The sequence below is a fragment of the Mercenaria mercenaria genome, chromosome 12 (assembly GCF_021730395.1).
Source record: "Mercenaria mercenaria strain notata chromosome 12, MADL_Memer_1, whole genome shotgun sequence".
Classification (NCBI taxonomy): Eukaryota; Metazoa; Mollusca; class Bivalvia; order Venerida; family Veneridae; genus Mercenaria; species Mercenaria mercenaria.
Genome location: NC_069372.1, coordinates 45770221 through 45794135, shown reverse-complemented (window position 1 = coordinate 45794135; position 23915 = coordinate 45770221). Strand labels below are relative to the sequence as shown.

Below are 23915 nucleotides of genomic sequence, written 5' to 3'. Positions count from 1 at the left end.
GGGTCATTAAATTTCGGAAAAATCCACGGTATTTTTTAACTGGACTAAGAATTTCTATTCCCTACAGTTTTAATATAAAGTGTTATTTACATAGTAGTTCCACGAGAGCTGTATTCGCAAGTGGGATCTCACCAGGCGCGCAATGCCGAGTGGATCCGCCCCTCAAAAAAAGAGCCGAAAAACAAAATCCAGACAGCTACTGCGTAAAGATTTATTTTTTATACACCACCTTTTTTGTTTGTAGTTTGATGTAAACTTAAATGTTGTCAAGGTAATTTTGTGTGCGCTATTATAGAACTGTTCAGGTTATGCAATTTTTAAAAGAAAGTGTCCGAAAAAAGATACAAAAGGGGGTTGTTTGATTTTTTGCCCTTTCATTTTGTGGGGGTTTTTTTTGAAGAAAAAAGGGATTTAATAAAAAGGGAAAAATTTGTTTGAAAGATTTGTTGTTTTTGGTATTTGGAAATTTTGTTGGGTAAAAAAGTGAAATTGAAGTAAAGGGGTTTAAATTTTATTGTAATTTTTTTGAAAAATAGAGTAAAAGGGTTTATGTTATTAAATATTACAACCCAAAAATTCCATATCAATGAATGCGCATTACAAAATATAAAAAAAAAACAAGGGGAAAAAACCCCAAGGGTTTGGGCACTTTAAATTTTTAGGGTAATTTTTTTACTTTTTTTCAAAAAAAAAAATAAAAATTAACAAAAAATTTAAAAAAAAAGTTTTATGAAATTAAGTCCCGTTTTTGGCTAAAAATTAATTTTAAAATTAAAAAACTTTCCCACTTTCACCCGAATAATTTTTTTTTTCACAAAAAATTATTTACCTTGACTCTTTTCCTTTTGAAGAAACCCAAGGGGACAGGGCCCTTACATTTTCCGAAAACGAAGCACAACAGCCACAGAGGGATATTGCAAAGGAATTACCTGTACATGAGGTTGGAATATAATATTAAGGGAGTGTAAATGTAATTAAGCATTATTGAATTTAGCTATTTTCTAAAGTCTAATTGATTTCTGTCTCTGATTATACAAATATTTTCAGCTTCCCCCATACAATAGTTACTAACCTTTTACTTTGTCCATGCCCGGGAAAACCTATCCGACTCAGTAGCCGTATGTTTCGTTTTCGACCCCAAAAATTTTCTCTGTTAGCTGGTCAGTTTTCTAAGTTTTGCAATTTTAAATTTTAAAAAAATCTATGCTTGTTTACTTACCTTTTTTTTAAATTTTACTACTTCGAATTAGTCCTGCAGGAAAATATAAACATACCGAATTTGTACACTAATTAAACTTTAACACTATGGTTCATTTATATTCAAAGGATTACGGGTTGAAGATTTTCAAATAAAAGCGTCAATACCATACAGCAAGGGTGCGAAGAAGTTGTTGAACCCAAATTTTCACAATAAAATTTGCAATGGAGAAATTCTACAATTCCTCAAAGTTTTGTGACAAATACTCAAATATTTTCCCCATTTGGAAAAAATTTGTCAGACCTAACCACCCCCCACTCCCCCCCCCAGAAATGTAACTTCACAAGTAAAAAAAATGTAAAAAAATTGTTCATACGAAAATTCACACATTCAAAACAACATTTATGCCTTTAAATAGTCAGGGGGGATATGCTTTTACTAGCTGATAGATGATAACTCATTTTTTTGCCCTGCATATTTATGGAATTTACTGGGAAAAACGTTTTAAAAATAAGACTCCCTCCATTTCGCCCGATCTTTGCGGAAAGGGTTGCTGATAAAATTTTATTAGTTTCGGGGAAACCTTTTGGATCATTAACCAAAAAATGGCAAGCCTTGCAAGGGGTGTTAGACTGCATTCGAGGGGGGGCATACAAACGGTTTGTATATAAACGCCGAAACCTATGATGTGCTGAAAGCGACGCAAAAGAAGCCGAAGCTCAAAATTAGCTCCCCAAAGTTTCCCATTTACGGAAAAAGGTTGTTTTTAACACTGCAGAAATCGGGAAAAGTTGCCGACGCTTGCCGATAGAATGGAAATGCGCAGATTTGAGAGTTGGGTAAACAAATAAGCCGGAAAACTATCTTGTTATATAGCTCAATGAAAGGCCCAAAAAGGGATCAAAGGCCCGGTTTTGGCCTCCCAGGGCTGGGGATTCCATTTGGGATCATACGGCCCCTGTTAAAAACATTTTTCGGTCTCAGTGAGTTTGGTTTGAAATTTTTTTAAAATCAATTTTACTAAAACTTCACGGGTTAAATTTCCCAAATGAGCGACCCTCATTACGGGAAAATCATTGAAAATTTTTATAAACTTAAAATTTAGTTTTAATCAGGCCATTTAAATATAAATGACAAATAAAGTTTCATTATCAAACTCAGCTGAGACTGAAAATGTTTTGTGAACACGGGGCCTGGTCTTTCCCAGGAAAGAAAGCCCCATGTGTATCATTGCTATACACCCGGCACAATAAGGAACCAAGGGAGTCTATTCGAGGAAGAGCTTGGGCCTGATCCCAGGATTCCCTTGTATCTTCACTCTGTCTTAAAATGCTCTCCCTTGAGCAAAACCTGTGAGGTAAGTCACTTACCCATACCTAGAAAAGACCGCTCGGTATGGCTAAAAAGATTAGAAGCCTTGGTGACGGGTTCCGAACATCCCGGATGGCTGCTTATTTTTTGCCAACGATCTTGAAGCCGTCTCTTGAAAATCTAGCCAGCGTTCACTATCGGCCAACTTCAGTTCTTTCAGTACTTTGCAGAATAACTCCCAGCAGAATAGCAAAACAACATGTCAAGATATTCCCTTTTGACCTTGACCCTCCTCCAAATATGCCCTTGAAATTTGTCGTTTTGCTATTCTGCTGAACGTTTTCTGCTATTCTGTTAACTTTGAGCCCGCTAAAAACACATATATAACCCCAAATCCCCCAAATAATTTTCCACTTCTAACATTGACCCCCCAAAGAAATGAAATATTACCCCCCCCCCCCACACACACACACACACAAACAAAATCCCCGGTACAAATGTTGTCTTGCTAAGATGTTCACTTATGACCTTGACCCCTCTCTCATCAAATATGCCCTTGATATTTGTCGTTCTGCTAATCTGCTGTAGATATTCTGCTATTCTGCTTAAGTTTTTCGGCTTTTTTGACCATCCCCCGTCTCTTCCCCCCCCCCCCCCACGTCAAAAAAATAAATTAATAGTAATAGTAATAATTTTCCACTTCTGACTATGAACCCCCCCCCCCCCCCCCCGCCAACCCAAAAATAAATAAATAAATAATAATTTGATCCCCCCGCCACAAACACAAACACACACACACACACACAAATTCCTCCTCAACAATATTTTCTATATTTTCTTGCCAACATGTTGACTTTTGACCTTGACCTCTCTCTACCCACATATACCCTTGAAATTTGTAGTTTTGCTAATCTGCTGGAGTTATTCTGCTATTCTGCTGGAGTTGTTCTTCTATTCTGCTAACTTCATACAGACCCTCAGTTGAACCGTAATTTTCACACACGAAGTCGTCACATGTGTGGAAAATTCGTACGAATTCCTCACACATGTATGACATATTTTTGAAAATTTCCATGATACTAAGAGGTGGTTAAAAATGGGGCTGGAAAATTTGACAATACCTACTTGTGACATATTCGTACGTATTTGTCACGCAATGTGTGAGGAATTCGTACGAAATTTTCACACGTGTGACGAATTCGTGTGTGGAAATTACTGTTCGACAAGCGTTAGTGTCAGGTTCGTGCTAATAATTATAAGTAAGAAAAAAACGAATAACGATTTTTGCTAATTCGTGGCCACGAAATATTGCTAAGCAAATAAGCAAAAACCGTTGGGTTTCTTTGGGGTTTTTTTTCTCTTATATTTCGTGGCTACGAATTAGCAAAAAATTCGTTTTCCGTTTTTTTTCCTTCTTATAATTCGTAGCCACGAATTAGCAAATATTGTTGGTTTTTTTTTGTTTTTTTTTTCTTTTCTTATTTATATTTCGTGGCCACGAATTTGCAAAAAATCATTCTTACCATTTCATAAAGATTGAGTCATAACTGTTGCCTTTAGAGTGTTCACAAATTTTCCTTTGATTTGACCATGTGGCCCAGTTTTTGATTCTAAATGACCAAGATTGAAACCTGAGCTAGAGATCATCAAGGAAAACATTCTGACAAAGTTTCATATAGATTGAGTCACAACTGTGGCCTTCGAAGTGTTCACAAGCGTGTCTTTTGATCTGGCCTTCTGACTACTTTTTGATCCCGCATGACCCAGTTTGAAAATTAACCCAGAAATCACCAAGGCAAACATTCTCACAAAGTTTCATAATTATTTGGTCACAACTGTGACCTCTAGATGTTTCACAAGCTTTTCCTTTGATCTGGCCTACTGACCTAGTTTTTGTCTCCGCAAGATCCAGATTGAAACTTGACTTAAAGGTTATCAAGACAAACATTCTGACTAAATTTCATAAAGATTGAATCATAACATTGACCTCTAGAGTGTTCACGAGCTTTTCATTTGATCTGGCCTACTGACGTAGTTTTTTGACTCCACATAATCTAGATTCAAACTTGGCCTAGAGATCATCAAGGCAAAGATTGTGACCAAATTTCATTCAGATTATGCCACAACTGTGTCCTCTAAGTGTCCACAAGCTTTTCCTTTGATTTGACCGGGTGACGTAGTTTTTTACCCAATATGATCCATATTCGAATTTAACCTAGAAATCATCAGAACAAACATTCTGACCAAGTTTCATAAATATTGGGTCACAACTATGGCATCTAGAGTGTTCACAAACTTTTCCTTTGATCTGGACTACCGACCTATTAAACTCAACATAACCCAGTATCAATCTTGACCTAGAGATCATCAAGGCAAACATTCTGACCAAATTTCATAAAGACTGGGTTACAAATGTAGCCTCTAGAGTGTTCACAAGCTTTTCCTTTGATCTGGACTACTGACCTAGTTTTTGATTCCACATCACCCAGATTCTGAATTAACCTAAAGATCATTAAGACAAACATTCTGATGAAATTTCATAAAGATTGAATCATAACATTGACCTCTAGAGTGTTCACGAGCTTTTCATTTGATCTGGCCTACTGACCTAGTTTTTTGACTCCACATGATCCAGATTCAAACTTGGCCTAGAGATCATCAAGGTGAAGATTTTTTTTTTATAATTTATTTCCATTTCCACATCCAAAGTATCATACATTCATCACAAACATTAATTTTATGCGCCAAAAAAGATATTTACATAGAATATCAAGCGTAGCTGGAAAAATAATTCTACCTACATAAACAAGATTTTTTGAAAGTGTACATGTCTATTCAAAAAAAAGTAAATTTACCTATATAAACCAGTATTATTTGAAAGTGTATAAGTGTACATGTCTAAGCAAATAAACATTGTTCATTATCTTCAAGTAATATCATCTTGTATTCATATGGAAACCATTCTAAAAAGATAAACTGGTAATATATTAGCAGTGAAAAGACCGTACACATGATCAGATTTTTTTCAAATGCTGTTTGAGTCACTTATCAGTAAATAAACTTAACTTGCAATGTTTGAGTCTACATTAATATCGTTAATAATTGTATTATAATTTGTTATCCTTGCTCGAAAGAAAAAGAAACGAGTACGAAAATAACAAGGACAAATTGACAAGTAGGTTCCAGAAATCCAATTACACACAATAAATTGGCGGCTTAATAAGCATACATAGTTACCTTGCTTAGCTTAACTGCAAGGTTTTTTATCATTAACATGACTTTGATCTAGGGGAGAAAACTCTAACAGATACTTTTCGTTGGAGATTGCAGAGTTGCATATCTTCTCTAAAATAACTTATTCAACAAGTAATATGTGAAAAATAAAAGGAGAAAAAATGTAGTTTAAAAAGTACAAGGTCAGAATGGAAAAGAGTCAGTAAAAATATCCATTAATGAAAAGCTAAAATGTTTCATAGATAGCATGTAATTCAGACCTAAGTTAATTTTTTACTGAGAAATAAACACAGAACAAAGAAAAAGAGAAAAAAAAAAGACAACAGGCGCAGTCACTATGAAGCCCCATACCCACGTGTTATACTTCACCATCTACAAATAGAGTCCAAAAACTTTTCCATTTTCTATCAAAGCTATTCATGTTTTGGGTTTTTTAGCAACATACTTCTCAGTTTTCAAATGTATTCTTAAACTATTAATAAACATTTGTAAGGTAGGAACCGCCTCCTTAAATTTACTTTGATAAATAGTGTATTTTCCAAGCAGCATTAATAATAGAGTAGCTGCACTGAAATTTGAATTACCTAATAAAATATCTGATATTGACCAGTCAATATCTGCATTAGGACATTTTCTTTTTATCCATCTTTTGACTTCTACCCAAAATGTTAGTGAAATTTGACAGTCTACAAATAGATACTCTATAGTTTCTGAGTGATTGTGACATAGAGTACAGAGATTATCATTTCTTTTTCTCATTTTTTCTAATAAATAGTTTGTGCCAATAATTCTGTGATTTATTTTGAACTGAAACCACTGAAGTTTTGGGTCCTTTGTTATTGCAAATGGAGATTTATATATAAACTTCCAATTGAAATCAGCATTTAAATTTAATTTGTCTCTCCATTTTCTACTTGAATCTGGTAACTTATGAAAGTTTAACAAAAAGTCATAAATACACCTACAACCTTTTTTTGCACTCTGAATGATTTTTAATGGTAATGGTTGCAGAGGATTTTGCTCTCTGACGGCATAATGAGGAAATCTTAATTTATCTAAAAAATCCCTAATAGATTCAACTATACTTTGGTACTGAAGAAAGTTAGTTTGAATATTATATAAATTTATAAAACTGTTAAATGATAACAGACTTCCATTTCTATCCAGGAAGTCATTCACCCATTTTACTCCCTTTTTAAAGAATCTCGAAAAATAGTAACTTACTCCTCCTATTTTAAACATACTATTATGCCAAACTGGTAAAACACAGAAATCTTTCCATGATTTTGGACATTGCATGCTGAGTTTTATATATCCCTGAAAAACGTCTTTCCAGAAAGCATTTTTCACATTATGTAGTTTATTTTTTAAGAAGTCAGCACCAAAACTGTGAAATGTATTAAGAAATGGATATATCTGTGAGATAAAGTTGAAATATTTAGTATTATAGGTCAGGTACCTTCTAAGCCATGTAATCTTAAGAGATGTCATAAAGGTTTCTAAGTTCACCACTCTAATGCCACCATAATCATAAGACTGCGTTATGACAGTTCTCTTTATCTTATCAGGTCCAGAATTCCACAAAAACTTATAAAATAGGTTTTGTATTGATTTAGTTATCTCTATGTTTGGGTTTGGTAAACTTAATATTAAGTGATTCAATTTTGACATAGCTAACGTCTTAATAACTATATTCTTGCCTATTGGTGTGATCATTCTTTTAGACCATTGTGTTAATAAGTTTTTAATTTCCTCTATTTTTGAATAGTAATTTGCAACAACAATATTATTCAAATTTAGTGTAAAGGTTACACCCAATAATTTAAATTGTTCTTGTTCCCAATGTAGACCCAAATCAGTACATAACCTTAAATGACTATTTTTCATTGCTCCTATCCAAACAGCTTTTGTTTTTTCCACATTAATACATAATCCAGAAATTTTGGCATAGTAGTTTAATGTTAGCATTGTATTTCTGAGAGATACTTCACTTCCATCTAATAGTACGGTTGTGTCATCCGCATATTGTGACAGTAGAAATTCAGAATTATTAAGATTAATGCCATTTATTCTTGGGTTTTGTTTTAGCATAACTGAAAGGACTTCAGCACAGAGTATAAAAATATAAGGGGACAGCGGGTCCCCCTGACGACATCCACGGTGAATATGGAACCAGTCTGAAAGATGACCGTTTATAATAACACAGGATTGAATATCATTGTAGAAAAGCTTAATCCACTTGATGAAATTTTCACCAAAATTAAATAATTTTAAAGTTTTATACATGTATGACCATGACAGAGAGTCAAAAGCGGTAGCAAAATCCAGTAGTAAAAGCATGCCAGGTACATTATTTTTTTCTGTAAAGTACATTATGTCATAGATTAACCTTATGTTGTCTCCTATATACCTGCCTGGTAAAAGCCTGTCTGGTCTTCGCTAATCAATTTATGTAACACTAGTTTTAAACGTTTGGCAATACTTGCGGATGCAATTTTATACGATACATTTAATAGTGATATTGGACGCCAATTTTTTATATATTGTTTGTCTTTATTTCCTTTTGGAATACAAGTGATGACCCCTTGTTTTAAAGTGACTGATAGTTCACCTGTACCAAAAGCATGGTTAACTGACCTAACAAGAAAATGACCAATATCTATCCAGAAAAACTTAAAGAATTCTGTTGTAAAACCACTGCTACCAGGTGATGAGTTATTGGACATTTTTTTAAGACTTACCAACATCTCACCATAACTTCAAAGGATTCAAACTTGGCCTAGAGATCATCAAGGTGAAGATTGTGACCAAATTTCATACAGATTATGCCACAGCTGTGGCCTCTAAATGTCCACAAGCTTTTCCTTTGATTTGACCGGGTGACGTAGATTTTTACCCAATATGACCCATATTCAAATTTAACCTAAAAATCATAAGGACAAACATTCTGACCAAGTTTCATAAATATTGGGCCACAACTGTGGCCTCTAGAGTATTCACAAACTTTTCCTTTGATCTGGCCTACTGACCTAGTTTTAAAGGCAACATAACCCAGTATCAATCTTGACCTAGAGATCATTAAGGCTAACATTCTGACCAAGTTTCATAAAGATTGGATTACAAATGTAGCCTCTAGAGTGTTCACAAGCTTTCCCTTTGATCTGGACTACTGACTCCACATGACCCAGATTCTGAGTTGACCTAATGATCATCAAGACAAACATTCTGACCAAATTTCATAAAGACTGAGTTATAACATTGGTCTCTAGAGTGTTTACAAGCATTTCTTTTGATCTAGCCTACTGACGTAGTTTTTGACCCCACTTTGCCTAGAAATCATCAAGCCAAATATTCTGATCACATTTCATAAAGATTGGGTCACAACAAGAGTGTTCACAATCTTTTCCTTTGATTTGACCGGGTGACCTTGTTTTTGACCCTACATGAAATTGATTCGAATTTGTCCTAGAAATCATCAAGACAAACATTCTGACCAAGTTTCATAAATATGTGGCCACAGCTGTGGTCTCTAGAGTGGCACAAGCTTTTCCCTTGATCTGGCCTACTGACCTAGCTTTTGACCCCACATGACGCAGTTTCGAACTTGACCTAGAATACAGGAAGACTAACATTCTGCCAAGTTTCATAAAAATTGAGTCACAACTGTGGCCTATAGAGTGTTCACAAGCTTGTCCTTTGATCTGGCCTACTGACCTACTTTTTGAGCCCACATAACCCAGTTTCAAAATTAGCCTAGAAATCACCAAGGCAAACATTCGGACAAAGTTTCATAAAGATTGAGTCACAAATGTGGCCTCTAGAGTGTTCACAGTCTTTGCCTTTGATCTGGCCTACTGGCCTAGTTTTTGATTCCATACGACCCAGATTCAAACTTGACCTAAAGATCATCAAGACAAACATTATGACCATTTCATAAAACTTGAGTCAAACATTGGCCTCTAGAGTGTTCACAATATTTTTCTTTGATCTGGCCTACTGCTTCCACATGACCCTGATTCGTACTTTCGATCATCAAGACAAAGATTCTGATAAAATTTCATAAAGTCTGGGTCTCAACTGTGGCCTCTAGAGTGTTCACAAGCTTTTCCTTTGATTTGACCGGGTGACCTAGTTTTTGACCTCACATAACCCAGATTCGTACTTGACCTAGAAATCGTCAATGAAGACAAATATTCTGGCCAAGTGTACTAAATATTGGGTTACAACTGTGGCCTCTAGAGTGTTCACAAGCTTTTCAACATGATCCAGTGTCAACCTTAACCTAAAGATTATCAAGGCAAACATTCTGACAAATTTCATAAAGATTGGGTCACAACTGTGTCCTCTAGAGTGTTCACAAGCTTTTCCTTTGATCTGGCCTACTGACCTAGTTTTTGACCCCACATGATTCAGTTTCAAACTTGACCTAGAGATCATCAAGGCTAACATTCTGACCAAGTTTCATAAAGATTGGGTCACAACTGTGGCCTCTAGAGTGTTCACAAGGCAAATGTTGACGGACGGTGCACAACGGACGACGCACGACGGACGCTGGCGGAACTCGGACAAAGACCGGTCACAAAATCTCTCCGTTAGCACTTCGTGCTCTGGTGAACTACAAATCCGATGTCCCCTCCATGCTTCCGTAGTTTATCACGGTTTGGGCTGTAAAATCAAGGAATAAACAATACCCGCAATGGATAAACTTTTTTACTATTTAGATTGTCTTGTAGAAGAAAGAATTACCTTTAGTTATTGAATTTATAAGAAACAGGTGTTTTTTATCAGACAGGTCTAGACCCTAGATATGTAAAATGACTAGATCTGTTATAAGTATTTTGCGGAGTATTTTTAAAGGTATGTTTTTTTTTTTTGTTTTTGTTTTTTTTTTTTACTGAATGTTTATGTATATTTTTTCGAAAAAAATATGTTTAAACTAAACGTAACTTAATCAAGATTGAAAAAACGTTTAAAGTGATAACTTTAGGCCTACTTTTTTGTGCCGATTCAGATCAACATTAGAAAATTATAGCGTGGGTCTCCGTAAGTTGCTAGCTCAATCGATGTTCACAAAACATTTTTGTACTTACGCCTTCATGCATTTAAACTTTTATAAAACGGATATTAACGAAGTACTGTAAACCGCATACTAGTGTTGAGGGAGTCGTGGGTTCGAGCCCCACATCGGGCGCACTTTTTTACTTAGTTTACAACAGTGGTGGCAGCGGTGTTTGATGGCCCACGGTGGTTGAGCCTCAAATGTCAGGAGGTGGAGGAATGTGGTGATGTGGGGTAAGACAGGCTGCCCGGTTAGCTCAGTCGGTAGTGGGCCATACTAGTGTTGAGGGGTCGTGGGTTCGATCCCCACATCGGGCACACTTTTTCCCCTTGGTTTACAACAATGGCGGCAGCGGTGTTTGATGGCCCACGGTGGTTGAGCCTCAAATGTCGGGAGGGGAAGGAATGTAGTGATGTGGGGTAAGACAGGCCGCCCGGTTAGCTCAGTCGATAGATCTCCGTACCAGTGTTGAGGGGATCGTAGGTGCGAGCCCTACATCAGCGCACATTTTCCCCTTGGTTTACAATATAATGTACGTTTATGGAAACCTAACTGGATGTCTAAATACCTAAATGAAATACACGGTCAGGCCGCGAAAACATATTACAATCGTGATAATCACATAGACATACCTTATTAACAGTTAAATTCGATCTTAATCAATGCATGAACACCCTTTTCACTGGGAAAAAAAACTTACATCATTTGTATGCTAAACTGACTTGAATTTAGACATTTTGAATTCGTAAAACGAGTGAAATGATACGTAACTGGCAGAATATAAACAAACGAAAATATAAAATTGCCCCAAAGGTAACAACTAACGAAAAGGTGAACAGGGGAAATACACTTCATGCAGCCGAGTCGGAACTCTAGTTCCATAAAACAATTTATATTTTCATGATGTACGGTACAAACAACGAAACTTATACTGGCTTTGAAACACAAAGATATGGGAAATTGTTGTTGTTTTTTTAAATATTAATGAGGAAACTTTTTCACTTTACACCCAATGGAACCTTAAATTACCATAACTACATATTTATAGCAAATATTTTTATTAAAACTTTTTATCTATTATAATACATTAAATATGATACTAGATCTTAAATCAATCATACTATTCCAAATGATATTGGGGGAGTGGGGGGTGGGGGGGGTGTGGGGGTATGGGGGGAGTAAACGACTATGGTTTTGGGTGATAAAACGACCAGGGGTGAAACGACTGGTATTCAAATGTTTTGGGTACGAACCATTAGACTGCGTTTTGCTTCTTCCCTGAGGCGTATTCTGTCACCAATTGTAACAACACCTAACCTAACCAGGTCCTCATCGCTTAGTGTTGAGATTGGGTTTACGTCGATCTTTTCCGCAGTAAATCTTTTTTTTAATGCTGGCAGACCAGCCCTGTGTAATATTTCCTGCACGGGGTCCATTTCTTCGCGAACCGCCATTTTTAGCTGCTAAGTACGCATGCACACAACTTCTTGAACAACACCACGCGTTTTCAACATAATAACATGGCTTTATAACATAATAAAACTGTGTGTGGACATATCAACACCACATGTTGATAAAACAACAAAGACAGTAAACATAATAACTCATTATGTAGACAAAATAACTCTGCGTTGTAACATAACAACACGACCGATTAACATAATAAAACAGTATGTGGACATGTCAACACCACATATAGACATAACAACAAAGACAGTAAACATGATAACTCATTATGTCGACAAAATAACTCTGCATTGTAACATAACAACACGACCGATTAACATAATAAAACAGTGTGTGGACATGTCAACACCACATATAGACAAAACAACAAAGACAGTAAACATGATAACTCAGACATGCATCATTATGGAACGCCATGGCTGTCTTATGTTATCAAATTTTATTTTATCTTGTCCAAGAATCATGTGAACTTGTCAGTACCCCATGTTATTATCTTAAATGTCTGTGTTGTTTTGTCTATATGTGGTGTTGACATGTCCACACACTGTTTTATTATGTTAATCGGTCGTGTTGTTATGTTACAATGCAGAGTTATTTTGTCGACATAATTTTCATATTGAATTTATTGAGCGAGTCGATTAACATAATAAAAATGGAGACCCGTGACGAGCATTTTATAATTTTTATTTAACAAGTTTTATACCACTGCTTCTTTCTCTAAAAAGGCGAATCTTTTTCTTTAAAATTTCCAGCATATTCATTTGTGAATTGAAAAAAAAAAATCTTTCGAAGCATATAACCACGCAACCAAGAAAATAACAGCAGACTCGTTTTGATTGAGTCTGTTCAAGAAGGGTAATAAAATGTACATCAGATGCTTATTGAAACAAAAAGAAATGATAAAGTCCTAGTATTTATGTGGTTAAATTCGAGTAATAAATATGTTCCAATAAATTTATCAGTTGATGAAATATAGGCATGTGAGTTTGTTCATCTATTTGTTAAGCAGAATGCCACTAAATGTGTTCATTCTATAGTTGTCTTGATATAACCTATAGGTAGAAGATCCTGAGGTACATTTTACCCATATCTGTTCTCCAGAGTTCATTCTAACTACTGCTCCTACTGAACTACAGATGTAGTGGTCCCTGTCGTAATTTATTGCTGCAGCAACAACCTTCCCTGCCAGTGACAAGCCAACGACAGAATATGTTTCAGTAAGTGCACAAACATGGACAGTGAACTGGTACAATCCTCCGACAGGGGCAGTGAAGATCCCTGTGGAGGTGTCGTATCCAGAACCCTCTTTGGTAATGATTGTATCAAACACAATGATCTCGTGGGTCACATCAAGGACCAGATCTGTTACGTGGTGTGCATAAAATGCGACGGAAGGACTTGCTATCTCCTCTGCACATGAAATTATAAAAATATATTATAACAATATGGTTTACCTAATAATAATAGATAATATATTTGTTGATATCTAAGTCGGTATAGAACGTCAATAAAATGAAGTAGATTTTAATGGTATTTGGAAAATGTACTTTTATTATATTTCTTTAATAAGAGTGGCATGAAGACCCTGGATCGCTCACCTGAGTAATATGAGCTACATATGTCAAATGTCAAACTGATGATTAAATACTTGTATTAAGAAAGTATGTCAGTAGGTCAGATTCATGGTCACTAAAAGTCAGTTTTAAGATCGGTGTGGAAAACTGTATATGACATTCAAATTTCAAAGCTGTATCTTAAAAAAAATAAAATAGGTCAGGAGGTCAAGATCACAGTCAAGAGACCCCTAATTACTCGGGGTCATCAGGTAATTAGAATTAAACAGTCTAGGAAATATAATCAGATAATTTTTGAAGTATTTTTCCTACATTACTCATATAAAAACTAAGTGACCCCGGGGCAGGGCCTCTTGTCACCCCAGGGGCATAATTTGAACAATCTTGGTAGAGGACCACAAGGCAATGCTATATACCAAACATCAAAGGTCTAGGTCTCGTGGTTTCAGACAAGAAGATTTTTAAAGTGTTTTCCTATATAAGTCTATGTAAAACTTGGGACCCCCGGGGCGGGGCCTTTTTTCATCCCAGGGGCAATTTTGGTAGAGGACCACAAGACAATGCTACATACCAAATATCAAAGGCCTTGGTCTTATGACTTTTATACAAGATTATTTAAGATTTTTCTTATATAAGTCTGTGTAACTTAGGACCTCCGAGGCGGGGCCTCTTTTCACCCCATGGGCATAATTTGAATCCTCTTCATAGAGGACCATTAGATAATGTCACAGACCAAATATTGAGGCTCTACTCTTTGTGGTTTTGGACAAGAAGATTTTCAGAGTTTTCCCTATATAAGTTTTTTTAAACCATGTGACCCCCAGGGCGGGGCCACATTTAATCCTAGGGATATAATTTGTATAATCTTGGAAGAGAACCACTAGATGATGCTACATACCAAATATAAAAGCCCTATGATCTGTGGATTTGGACAAGAAGGTTTTTAAACTTTTTTCCTTTCTGTTGCCATTGCAACCAGAGTTCTGTATGGAATTCAATTCTTTAACAATTTTTATATAAGACCATCTAAGAATCATCCCCTGTGAAGTTTCATCAAAATTGGCCAGCTGTTTAAGGAGGAGATGTTGTTTAAAGGAAAGTGTGGACGGACGGACGACGGACAGACAGACAACGGACGATGAACGATCACAATAGCGCACCCTGAGCCTTTGGCTTCTATTAAGGTTGAATCAAAGAAGTATAAAATACACAGAATGGCAACTGGCTGTAATCTCGCATAATCTCGTGTCAGAGCGTGAATCGGCGTTATCGTAGTAAAAACAAACATCGGCGAGCATAGAGTTACAATTTGTACCTTTAAAACTAGATCTACATTTAAAATACATGTTAGCTTCTAAAACAACATTAGTTCAATGTGAAATAGTCTTAAGACACAAAGTACACGTTTCTTACCATCAAAAAAGCGTGGTCATACGGTGATAATTAATTTACTGATGAATAATTGCTTTCGCATACAAAACGACGCGTGGAGAACGCTTCACTTCCGGTAAACGAGATCTCATTCAGTTGTCACGGGATGTTGGCGAGATTTGCTCTATATGCCTTTCAAGTTGCCGATCTATTTATTTTATAGCTCTTTGGTTGAATTTACTTCTTGTATAAAGTTGCTATTAAATTTTAATGGTTATAAGTGATATCTATGACATTTTTTTACCACACAAGAGCCAATCTGAGGCCATTGCTGAACAACAGTACAATTTTTTATAGTGTTGCTTCGAATGTTTATTTACCCAACCACTTTTTCCCCGTTTGAGAGTGTACCACTCTTCCAATATTAATCAGAGTGTACTGATATACTGTCATTTTATATTTATTTAGTTTTACAATATCTGCTGAAAATAACACATCATATCTCAACTAATAAAAAATGTTTAAGCTTTGTAGGACCAATTCGTATACAGATCGCATTTGTAACAGATTTCGTACGTATGCGAACGCATTCGTAACAGGTAAAATGTGTTACGAATGTGTTTGTCCAACATGGGGGATGACATGAGAAGCACATATGTATCATGTTGAGTTTTATACTGCAAATGTTCAATCAGTTGGTTGTCATCGCAACATCATTAAATAACTGCCATAAGCACCATCACAAGTTAGCGTCGTCGTCGTCGACGTCAATGACGTCATACAATTATTTGAGCCGCATCATGAGAAAATGGGCCTTCGGGAATCTTCGAGGTTTTGCGACCAGTGTGGACCCAGACAGGGCCCACACATTTCGCTGTTATTTCAAAAAAGGCTTATTCTACCTGAATATGAAATTTTCTGAGCCTAAAAATACACTTTCCGGAAATTCACGAAATTGTCCGAATGCCAATTTTTCCCGTGACGTGGCTCAATTTTATTATCATTTCTGCATCCACTGCCACTACCGCTATAATATGATTACAACTTCAGCTACTTCTACTGTTACCTCGACTAGCTAAAATGTAGACCCACATGCTCAGGTCACTGGTTCGAACCCAGTGGCGACATACATTTGTAGCCATCTTTTGTCATCCAGAGCTGTTTCAAATTGGGTGACAAACAGGAAGTTGCCATGTCCTTGGACAAATTATATACAACTTGTCATGGACGGAGTCGTTAGCCTTAAGTCTAGGAGGGCCCGACCTTGTGCTGCGAACTAATGTCTATGAGATTTTAAGAAAATACACCTTATTTTTTAATTACCCTCATCCTAATGCGAATTGACAAAGATAAACAAAATGAAAGTGAAAAACCTATCTTGCAGCGAACCCGCGGACGCCGACGACATCAGGATCAGAACAATAGCCATGAGCAGTATTCGAATAGTTTAGCTAGTCACTATTTTAAAGTATACATAAATGTATATATACCCGGTGTTCTACGGAAACAAGCTTTTACAAGACTTTCTATGTTAGTTAAGACTGCCTTGATCTTGAATTTAGTGCATTTTATTTGTTGTTCAAGCGATACAACCAGTGAAATGCCGATTATAAAAGTTGATTGCATGTGGCGTGCATCTTCCCCTTTAATCATACATATCCATATATTCATGCATTCAATAAAAATGAAATCTTACAAACCAAAACAGATATGAGAAATTTTTTAAGTGACATGTACATGTAGTACCATGCTACTATGAATAGACCAGTCATGAAACGGTATTCTTGCCAAGTTGAATTGCCAGATAACAAACCGGTACAAGATATTAACCTGACCGGAAATATCTCTCTAATTAACAAAGGGGCCGTCATGGCCCATTATCACTCACATGAGTATATTACACTATACATGTTATTAAATCTGCAATTTTTGCCATTTCAGGGACTATAACTCTAAGACAAATAGCGTGATATGATTACTTTTCGAGGAAAAAAAGTAAGACCTTAACGATATATAACTTCAATGCAAGTTTGGCCAAAACAAAATAATAAATGTCATCTCTGTCATGTTCACAATGCTAAAATCTGCATTTTGTCATTTTAGGGGCCATAACTCCAGGACAAATGGTGCTATATAGCTGGTTTTCGCAAAGAACCGAGATGTTATAGATACATAAATTCTACACAAGTTTGGTCAAAATGAAATAATAAATATGGTTTCTTTTGTGTTCACAAGATTAAAAGAAGGAAATTTTGCCATTTCAGCCATAACTCCGAGACAAATGGCGCGATATGGCTGTTCTAAAAGGAAGTGAGATCCTATATAAGTTTGATAAAACTCAAATAATAAATTTAGTCTCCATAGTGTTGACAAGGATAAAATCAGCATTTTTTGCCAATCCAGGGGCCGTAACTTCTAGTCAAATGGTGCAATCACGTTGTTTTTGAAAGGAACCGAGATCTTATAGATATATTAGTTGTGTGCAAGTTTAGTCAAAATGAGCAAAATATATGGTCTCTATCGCGTTCACAAGGCTAAAATCAGTAGTTATTGCCATTCTCAGGGGCCATAACTCCAAGACGAATAAGGTGATATGGCTGGTTTTCGAAAGGAACCGAGATATCATAGATATATATAAGTTCTGTGCAAGTTTTGTCAAAATCAAATAATAAATGTTGTCTCTATCGTACTCATAAGAAAAATGTGAACGGACGGACGGTCGGACGACGTACAAAGGGTGATCACAATAGCTTACTTTGTCACTTCGTACAAGTGAGCTTAAACATGTTAGAAATGTGTTTCAGACGTAAAAATGCACTTTTTGTTCATTTTTCCGATCGAAAATGACATGTGACAAATGTGATCAGATGTCACATCAAAAATCGGCATCGATCACATTCGTCTAAAAAATTGTTACAAATGTGCTTGACTTCTGTTACATATACGATCTCATTTGTAACACCTGTTACATATGCAATCGCATTTGTAACACCTGTTTCAAATGCGATCTGATACGAATGTGGTCCTACAAAGCTTTCTGGTGAAGTTGGTCCATTGAAAATTAGTAGATTTAATCAGGCCAATTTGTTGCTCTGTGATGAAAAAAGTATTCAGTACAATTTAAAATGCACTGGTCGGTATGTTGTGTGAATTTCCATTGCATAGTTATTTTATCATGAAAGTTTCAGGTAAAAAGTATGAACCATTTTTACAAAAATAACGGAAATTGTGTTCCTGTCTGGTCACTTGTCAAATTACCCCACCCACTTTAAATATGAATATGCATGTTTAAAAGTTGGAGAAACTTGCAAGTTTAGGATAAGTCTTGAATACGTTTTGACCAATTGTTGGCTACGATTGATTGATACGGATTTTGAGGTACGGCTCAGCTACGAATCAATACGGATTACTACATATTTATCCGTGGCAAGACGTAGCTATCCGCGCCGTATGTGTAACTGGGATTTTATTCTGGTCTTGTATTATTTTTGTTCCCCGTTTCCCACCATTTCCCCCGTACTAAGACGTTCTGCTCCGTACTTATCCGTGTCCCCTACCCCACAGATCAATCCCATCCGCACCGTACCTCAAAGCATGGACATATCCGTATGTGTGACTGTAGCTTTAGACAGTAGCTATGGGGCGTTGGTGTGGGATGTTACATATTTCAACACCTCTTAATGCGTTCTGTGCTTCCAAAGGATCTTGTTATAGATTTTATAACTGCTTTGCACAAATAAAAAACAAATTAAAAGAAATCAAAATCCGTATTGTACTAGGTGGAAATCCGATTCCATAATTTGCCTGTGTCCGTACTACTTTTATTCCTATCCATATACGGTAAATAAATGATCCTTTTTTGCAGATTTTCGAGTTCTAATCGTTTTTCGTTCAAAGAAAAACAGGAAATATGTGCGCAACGTGTTATATCCGGACCTGGCAAAATCCATCCGCGGCGAATACAACATTCCAGATAAAGCCAATTTCATAATAGCCGTGTTATAAAGTTCATGTCACGATTTCTACTTTTCACATGAAAACTTATGATATGTATTGCATTTATTTTCAGTTATAAAAAAAGGATGATTACATTTACAAATTGATTGAGACTCGAGTGATTACTTTTTCAGTAAACAGAACGCTCAATTACCAATCAGAACACTAAACAAATCCATGAACGTGGCAATGTGAAAATAGGGTAAGTTCACATCGGAGCTATAGGAAAGGGTAGGCTGTTGTGTAAATGATACTTACTCCCACCAGTAAAGTAACCGACCAATAAAACATTGGGCCCTGGAAAAATGTAAAACCCTTTTCTCTGCATATCGAACGCTGTGATGAAAAACAAGGAACTAGTAAACCCTACCTCTCCGTGGAGTTTGCAGACTACAGCTCTTCAACAGGGAAGGTATGAAGTGGGTTATCGATTACAGAGTCGGTCTCTACTCTACCCTAGAGCTTCGAAGTAAACTTTTCCGTATGGGACATGCATTTCGTCATTTGTAAGAAAGAAATTACCTTTCAGGTCAGTAAGAGCGTTTCTTTGATTCTCTATGTCGTTCGTGAAATTCGTTCGTAGTTCATCAAATAAATTCTTGAAAAATTCTGTAATCATAATTATTTCAAATTACTTATTTGTCCTTTTGAATGTTAAATTTAATTTTTTCATTATTTTCAATTATATTACCAAAAAACATATGGGTCAATTTTTTCAGTAAATTATTTGCTAAATTTTATGATTTTTTTACATTTGTGTAGACATAACTAAGATATCATGTACATTTAGTAAGAAACAAACAAAAAGAATGACAACAAATTTAAAACTGGTCAATATAAATTAAAAAAAAAGAAAACAATAAGCCGGTCTGAAAAAAAAAAAGATGTATTGTTTTCTTGCATTTTTTACTTTTCACATATTCTGGTAGTAATATGGCTACGGAACACAACGGTTCATTGCATATAGATTATGTTTAACGTCACTCCGATATAATTATATAACATACGGCGTCTTTCTAGCAGAGGATTCCAGGTGCCCCTTCGTGCACCAATTTTTGCACTGGCGGATACTTGGATAAAACCACAAACCTAGCTTGGTGACTTCCTCACATGAAAGAATTTTACACCTGAACCCACAGCGATTAGGGGCAAGTGATTCGTATCATTGACATTTACCACTCGGCCACCAATCCTTATCCCCTCAATACAAAGAGTTAAATTACCATTTGAAATTGCATGTTCTATTGTATTTTATAGAACGTAAGTTAAAATATTTTGAAAGGCTGTGAAAATAAAATACATGCATACCATCATATCATTCGTAACAGAAACATTACCTTGGCGGTCAGTGTCGCTCGTGAAATTTGTTCGTAGTTCTTCAAATAAATTCTTGAAGAGTTCTGTAACGAAAAAAAATATTGCTTTTTAGTTAAATAAGTTTTGTGGCAGAAGAGCCATTTGAACGGTTAAATATTGTTATTTTTTAGCGTTTTACCAATTATCATAGAAACTCCCTACTGTACGAGCCGTATAACCCGTAACAGGGTTTACGTGAATTGCGGTTTTGTTTTGCTAGATCCAGATGTAGACAATACATCAATCGAAAGGTCTCCGAGGATGGTAATGGGGTTATTTCGAACTTTTAAAACACATTCACTAAAGTAAACTTTACGTCCAAAATGTATTGATCCCAGTGTAAAAATCGCAATTTCGAAAATAATATTTACGCGTTTTGGCATGGAAATGTTGCTATTATCCTGATAGTTTTATAACAACCCATTCACAAATAAATTTGAAGTTAAAGAAAAATTGAATTAGAAATGGCTGAAATTTACAATGTAAGATTGTCCATTAAAATCGCTTTTGATGCCATGATTAATTGATCAAAATATTTTGACAATTTAAAGGCAAAGAAAATCTCCTATATAAGTGACCCCCACCCCGCCCCCACTCTAAAAGCCAAACACTTTAATCCTCAATAAACAGGATCCTGTCTGGTCCAGTCTGATAAAGGTCCATAAAACCCCTATACACTTGACAAGTAGTCCATGTCAGAGGATCATAAATTTTATTGATATGCAAAGATAATTGGTTATTTCCAGTGCTATATATTTCACTGATTGAAATGCAGCTTTTTTCAGATTATGAACAAAATTATTTTAATTGATAATATACTAATTGTAATTGCTCATTCTTGTTGAGTAATGTCCTGACAAATTAAATTATAATTCTTACATCAAGACAATTCTCACTATTTTAGAAAACTCTCAATTCTATTTAATGAAAAATGAAATAATTATTTAAAACTCAATAAGAGAAATGGCAAGATTTTTTTTTCAATTATTAACAGTTTACTAATTATGATCTTTTTATCTGAGTAACAAAATAAAAACAGAAAAATTGAATATTGCTGGATTTTATTAGAAATTAAAGAAGCACCCAGTTGCATTTTCAATAAATGAAAAAAAATATGGACCTTCATGATAAAATTCAGCAATAAACAGATATCATTGTTCAAAATACACATGATTTATTTATAGATGAATTATTCATTATTTTTAAAAAGGTGCCTGAATGCATTTTCTTAATTTTTTTTTATAAAAATCAAGCAATAGTGAGATAAAATTGTTTATAAAGCTTGATTAATTGAAAAATAAATATGCCGTTGTATTTATTCACTTTGTTTGTTTAGTCCCAATTTAATCAGGCTTTCTAAACACGTTATAAAAGTGAGAACTGGTTTGCTATAAAGGTGAAAAATATCACATGCAATCTATGTTCTGCACAGTAGCTATACAGTAGCTTAATATGATAAACAGAAACAAGTCTATCAATTGTCCAGTCTTGTATATTCAATTTGGCTCTTACTGCCAATACGTACGCAGACCATAGGCCACATACCTTGCATACCAGAATCAGTCTCTTTAAAGAGTTCCTAGTTCCTTAGAATGATATTATAAATAATATAAATGGCATTGTAATAGAGTTTTGTTACGGAAAAGGTGCATAAAATAGGAGGTAAAAATATTGCGTAATTTATACATTTACATAAACATAACTAATATATAATAAGAATCTAACGCATACTGCAATTTATAAAAAAAGGTTTGTGCCCAAACGAATAAATAGAAAATACCCGATCAAAATGGATTTCCGACAACAAATTTTAGACTGGTCGATTCTGATGCCACCATTTGAGTTATTTTACATGCTGTATAATATTAATATTTCCAACAAGTATCTAAAAATAAATTAACGAAGTTCCCTGTTACGAAAAACTCTGGACTGAAAAATATAATCTAAAAAAAGCAGCCTGATAAATGTAATATCTTTCACTCTTTTAAGGAACAAAAAGGTCATTTACATAAAGTTATATTCTTATTTGAAATTGAATCAGGAAATTAAGATGAAAATATTTCCAATTTTACATTTTCGTCTGATAGGTTTAGATTAAGATATACTTAAAAAGCTTCACGAACTCGTGTTCCATGGCATAAAACAAAAGTACATTACCCTCTTTCTTCTCTAAATCCTTAGTTTTTGCAATCATCTCTTCCGTGATATTATTTCTCAGGTCTTCAAATCTGTCGTTGATATCGGCAACTTTCTTCTTTATTTCGTTTAAAGTGTTCAAGACAGAATCTTGAGTTTTCACTATTTCACTTTCCATTGTTTCTACCTTAATTTCTTGTCTAATCATTTTTTCTAGAAGCTTTTCTTCATAATCAAATTTTGAACATACTGGTTCTGTAGCCAAAGAAACATTGATCCTATTTATAAGAAACAAAAGAACAAACGCATTAATAGCAGAGTGCAACATTTTGCCTTGGACTTCTGATATCAGTCTGGTTACGTTTTCAGAGGCCTCTGTATTTATACCTTGCCCAGGTACGTGATTGCTGAAACATGAGGGTCATTCACAAAGTAGCTGGGTTATTTTGTAGGTGGTTTTTATCACTTTTTCGGATGGCTTCCATCTAGTCCGTTTTTGAAAAGTCACTTTCATCGTTTTAAGGTCAATTTTGCAACATGTCTCGTTCTACTATAACAGAATCCAAGTTAAAGTAATATACTAGTAGTTTATAGAGGCAGAATTTAATTTGCTTATTTTGGATTACGTAATACGTTGTAAACCATTTTAAAACAAAGATGTTATCAAAAGAATATCCCGTTCAGAGATTCCTGACTATATATCAGTGGAACAGAATGACTAACAAACACGATCTTTGCTGAAAAGCATGATTTATTTAAATGACCAAATTTTGACTCTTTCATAAAAAGGAATAATTTCATGTTAGATTTTTTACGATATTTATTTGATTTTTTACATGGCATGCATTTTTTCATAGGTTTTGATCTGCTGTCTGTTTGTAATGCTGGACATTCATGTCACAAGTTGTTCGGATTTTTTTCTGAATCTAATTGCTGCATTGTGAATGTGTTTTGCCTTCGAATGGCACCTTACGTTTTTATTCTGAATTCAAACCCTAATAAAATAACAATGGGGATGCCTGCTGGCTAAAGGCAATATAATGTTGGTAATTGATAAACATACCGTCATTTTTGCGAAACCCTCACACAACGAACCACCACAACATGTTCATTACGTGCAAAGACTGAAATTTATCAAGAGCATTTTTTCTCTTATTGTAAATAACTTATACTTGGAACATATGTAAGTTTTTGCATTAATTGCGTTTACATT

General features: G+C 35.2%; 1 protein-coding gene and 1 non-coding gene across 2 annotated transcripts; one reads left to right on the top strand and one right to left on the bottom strand.

The window, feature by feature from the left end:
* Nucleotides 1–11047: 11047 nt before the first annotated feature.
* Trnat-agu (transfer RNA threonine (anticodon AGU)) lies at nt 11048–11119 on the top strand. Its single transcript has one exon. It is a non-coding gene; the product is annotated as a tRNA-Thr (tRNA).
* Nucleotides 11120–13263: 2144 nt separating this feature from the next.
* LOC128547557 (heavy metal-binding protein HIP-like) lies at nt 13264–23042 on the bottom strand. The gene is made up of 4 exons (XM_053520551.1): nt 22724–23042; nt 20548–20610; nt 19733–19819; nt 13264–13679 (listed from the first exon to the last, which is right to left on the bottom strand). Exons 1-4 carry the CDS (start codon nt 23028–23030, stop codon nt 13264–13266), a joined length of 873 nt encoding a protein of 290 aa, XP_053376526.1. The 5' UTR covers nt 23031–23042.
* Between the last annotated feature and the right edge of the window lie 873 nt (nt 23043–23915).

What these genes read in the sequence shown, in the direction of transcription:
- LOC128547557 (XM_053520551.1), bottom strand. Translation starts at nt 23,030, where the DNA reads ATGTTGCACTCTGCTATTAATGCGTTTGTTCTTTTGTTTCTTATAAAT. An exon ending in GGATTTAGAGAAGAAAGAGG is followed by an intron (nt 20,611 to 22,723) that starts GTAATGTACTTT and finishes TTTTCGTTACAG; the next exon opens with AACTCTTCAAGAATTTATTT. An exon ending in CGCTCTTACTGACCTGAAAG is followed by an intron (nt 13,680 to 19,732) that starts GTAATTTCTTTC and finishes TTTCATGTGCAG; the next exon opens with AGGAGATAGCAAGTCCTTCC.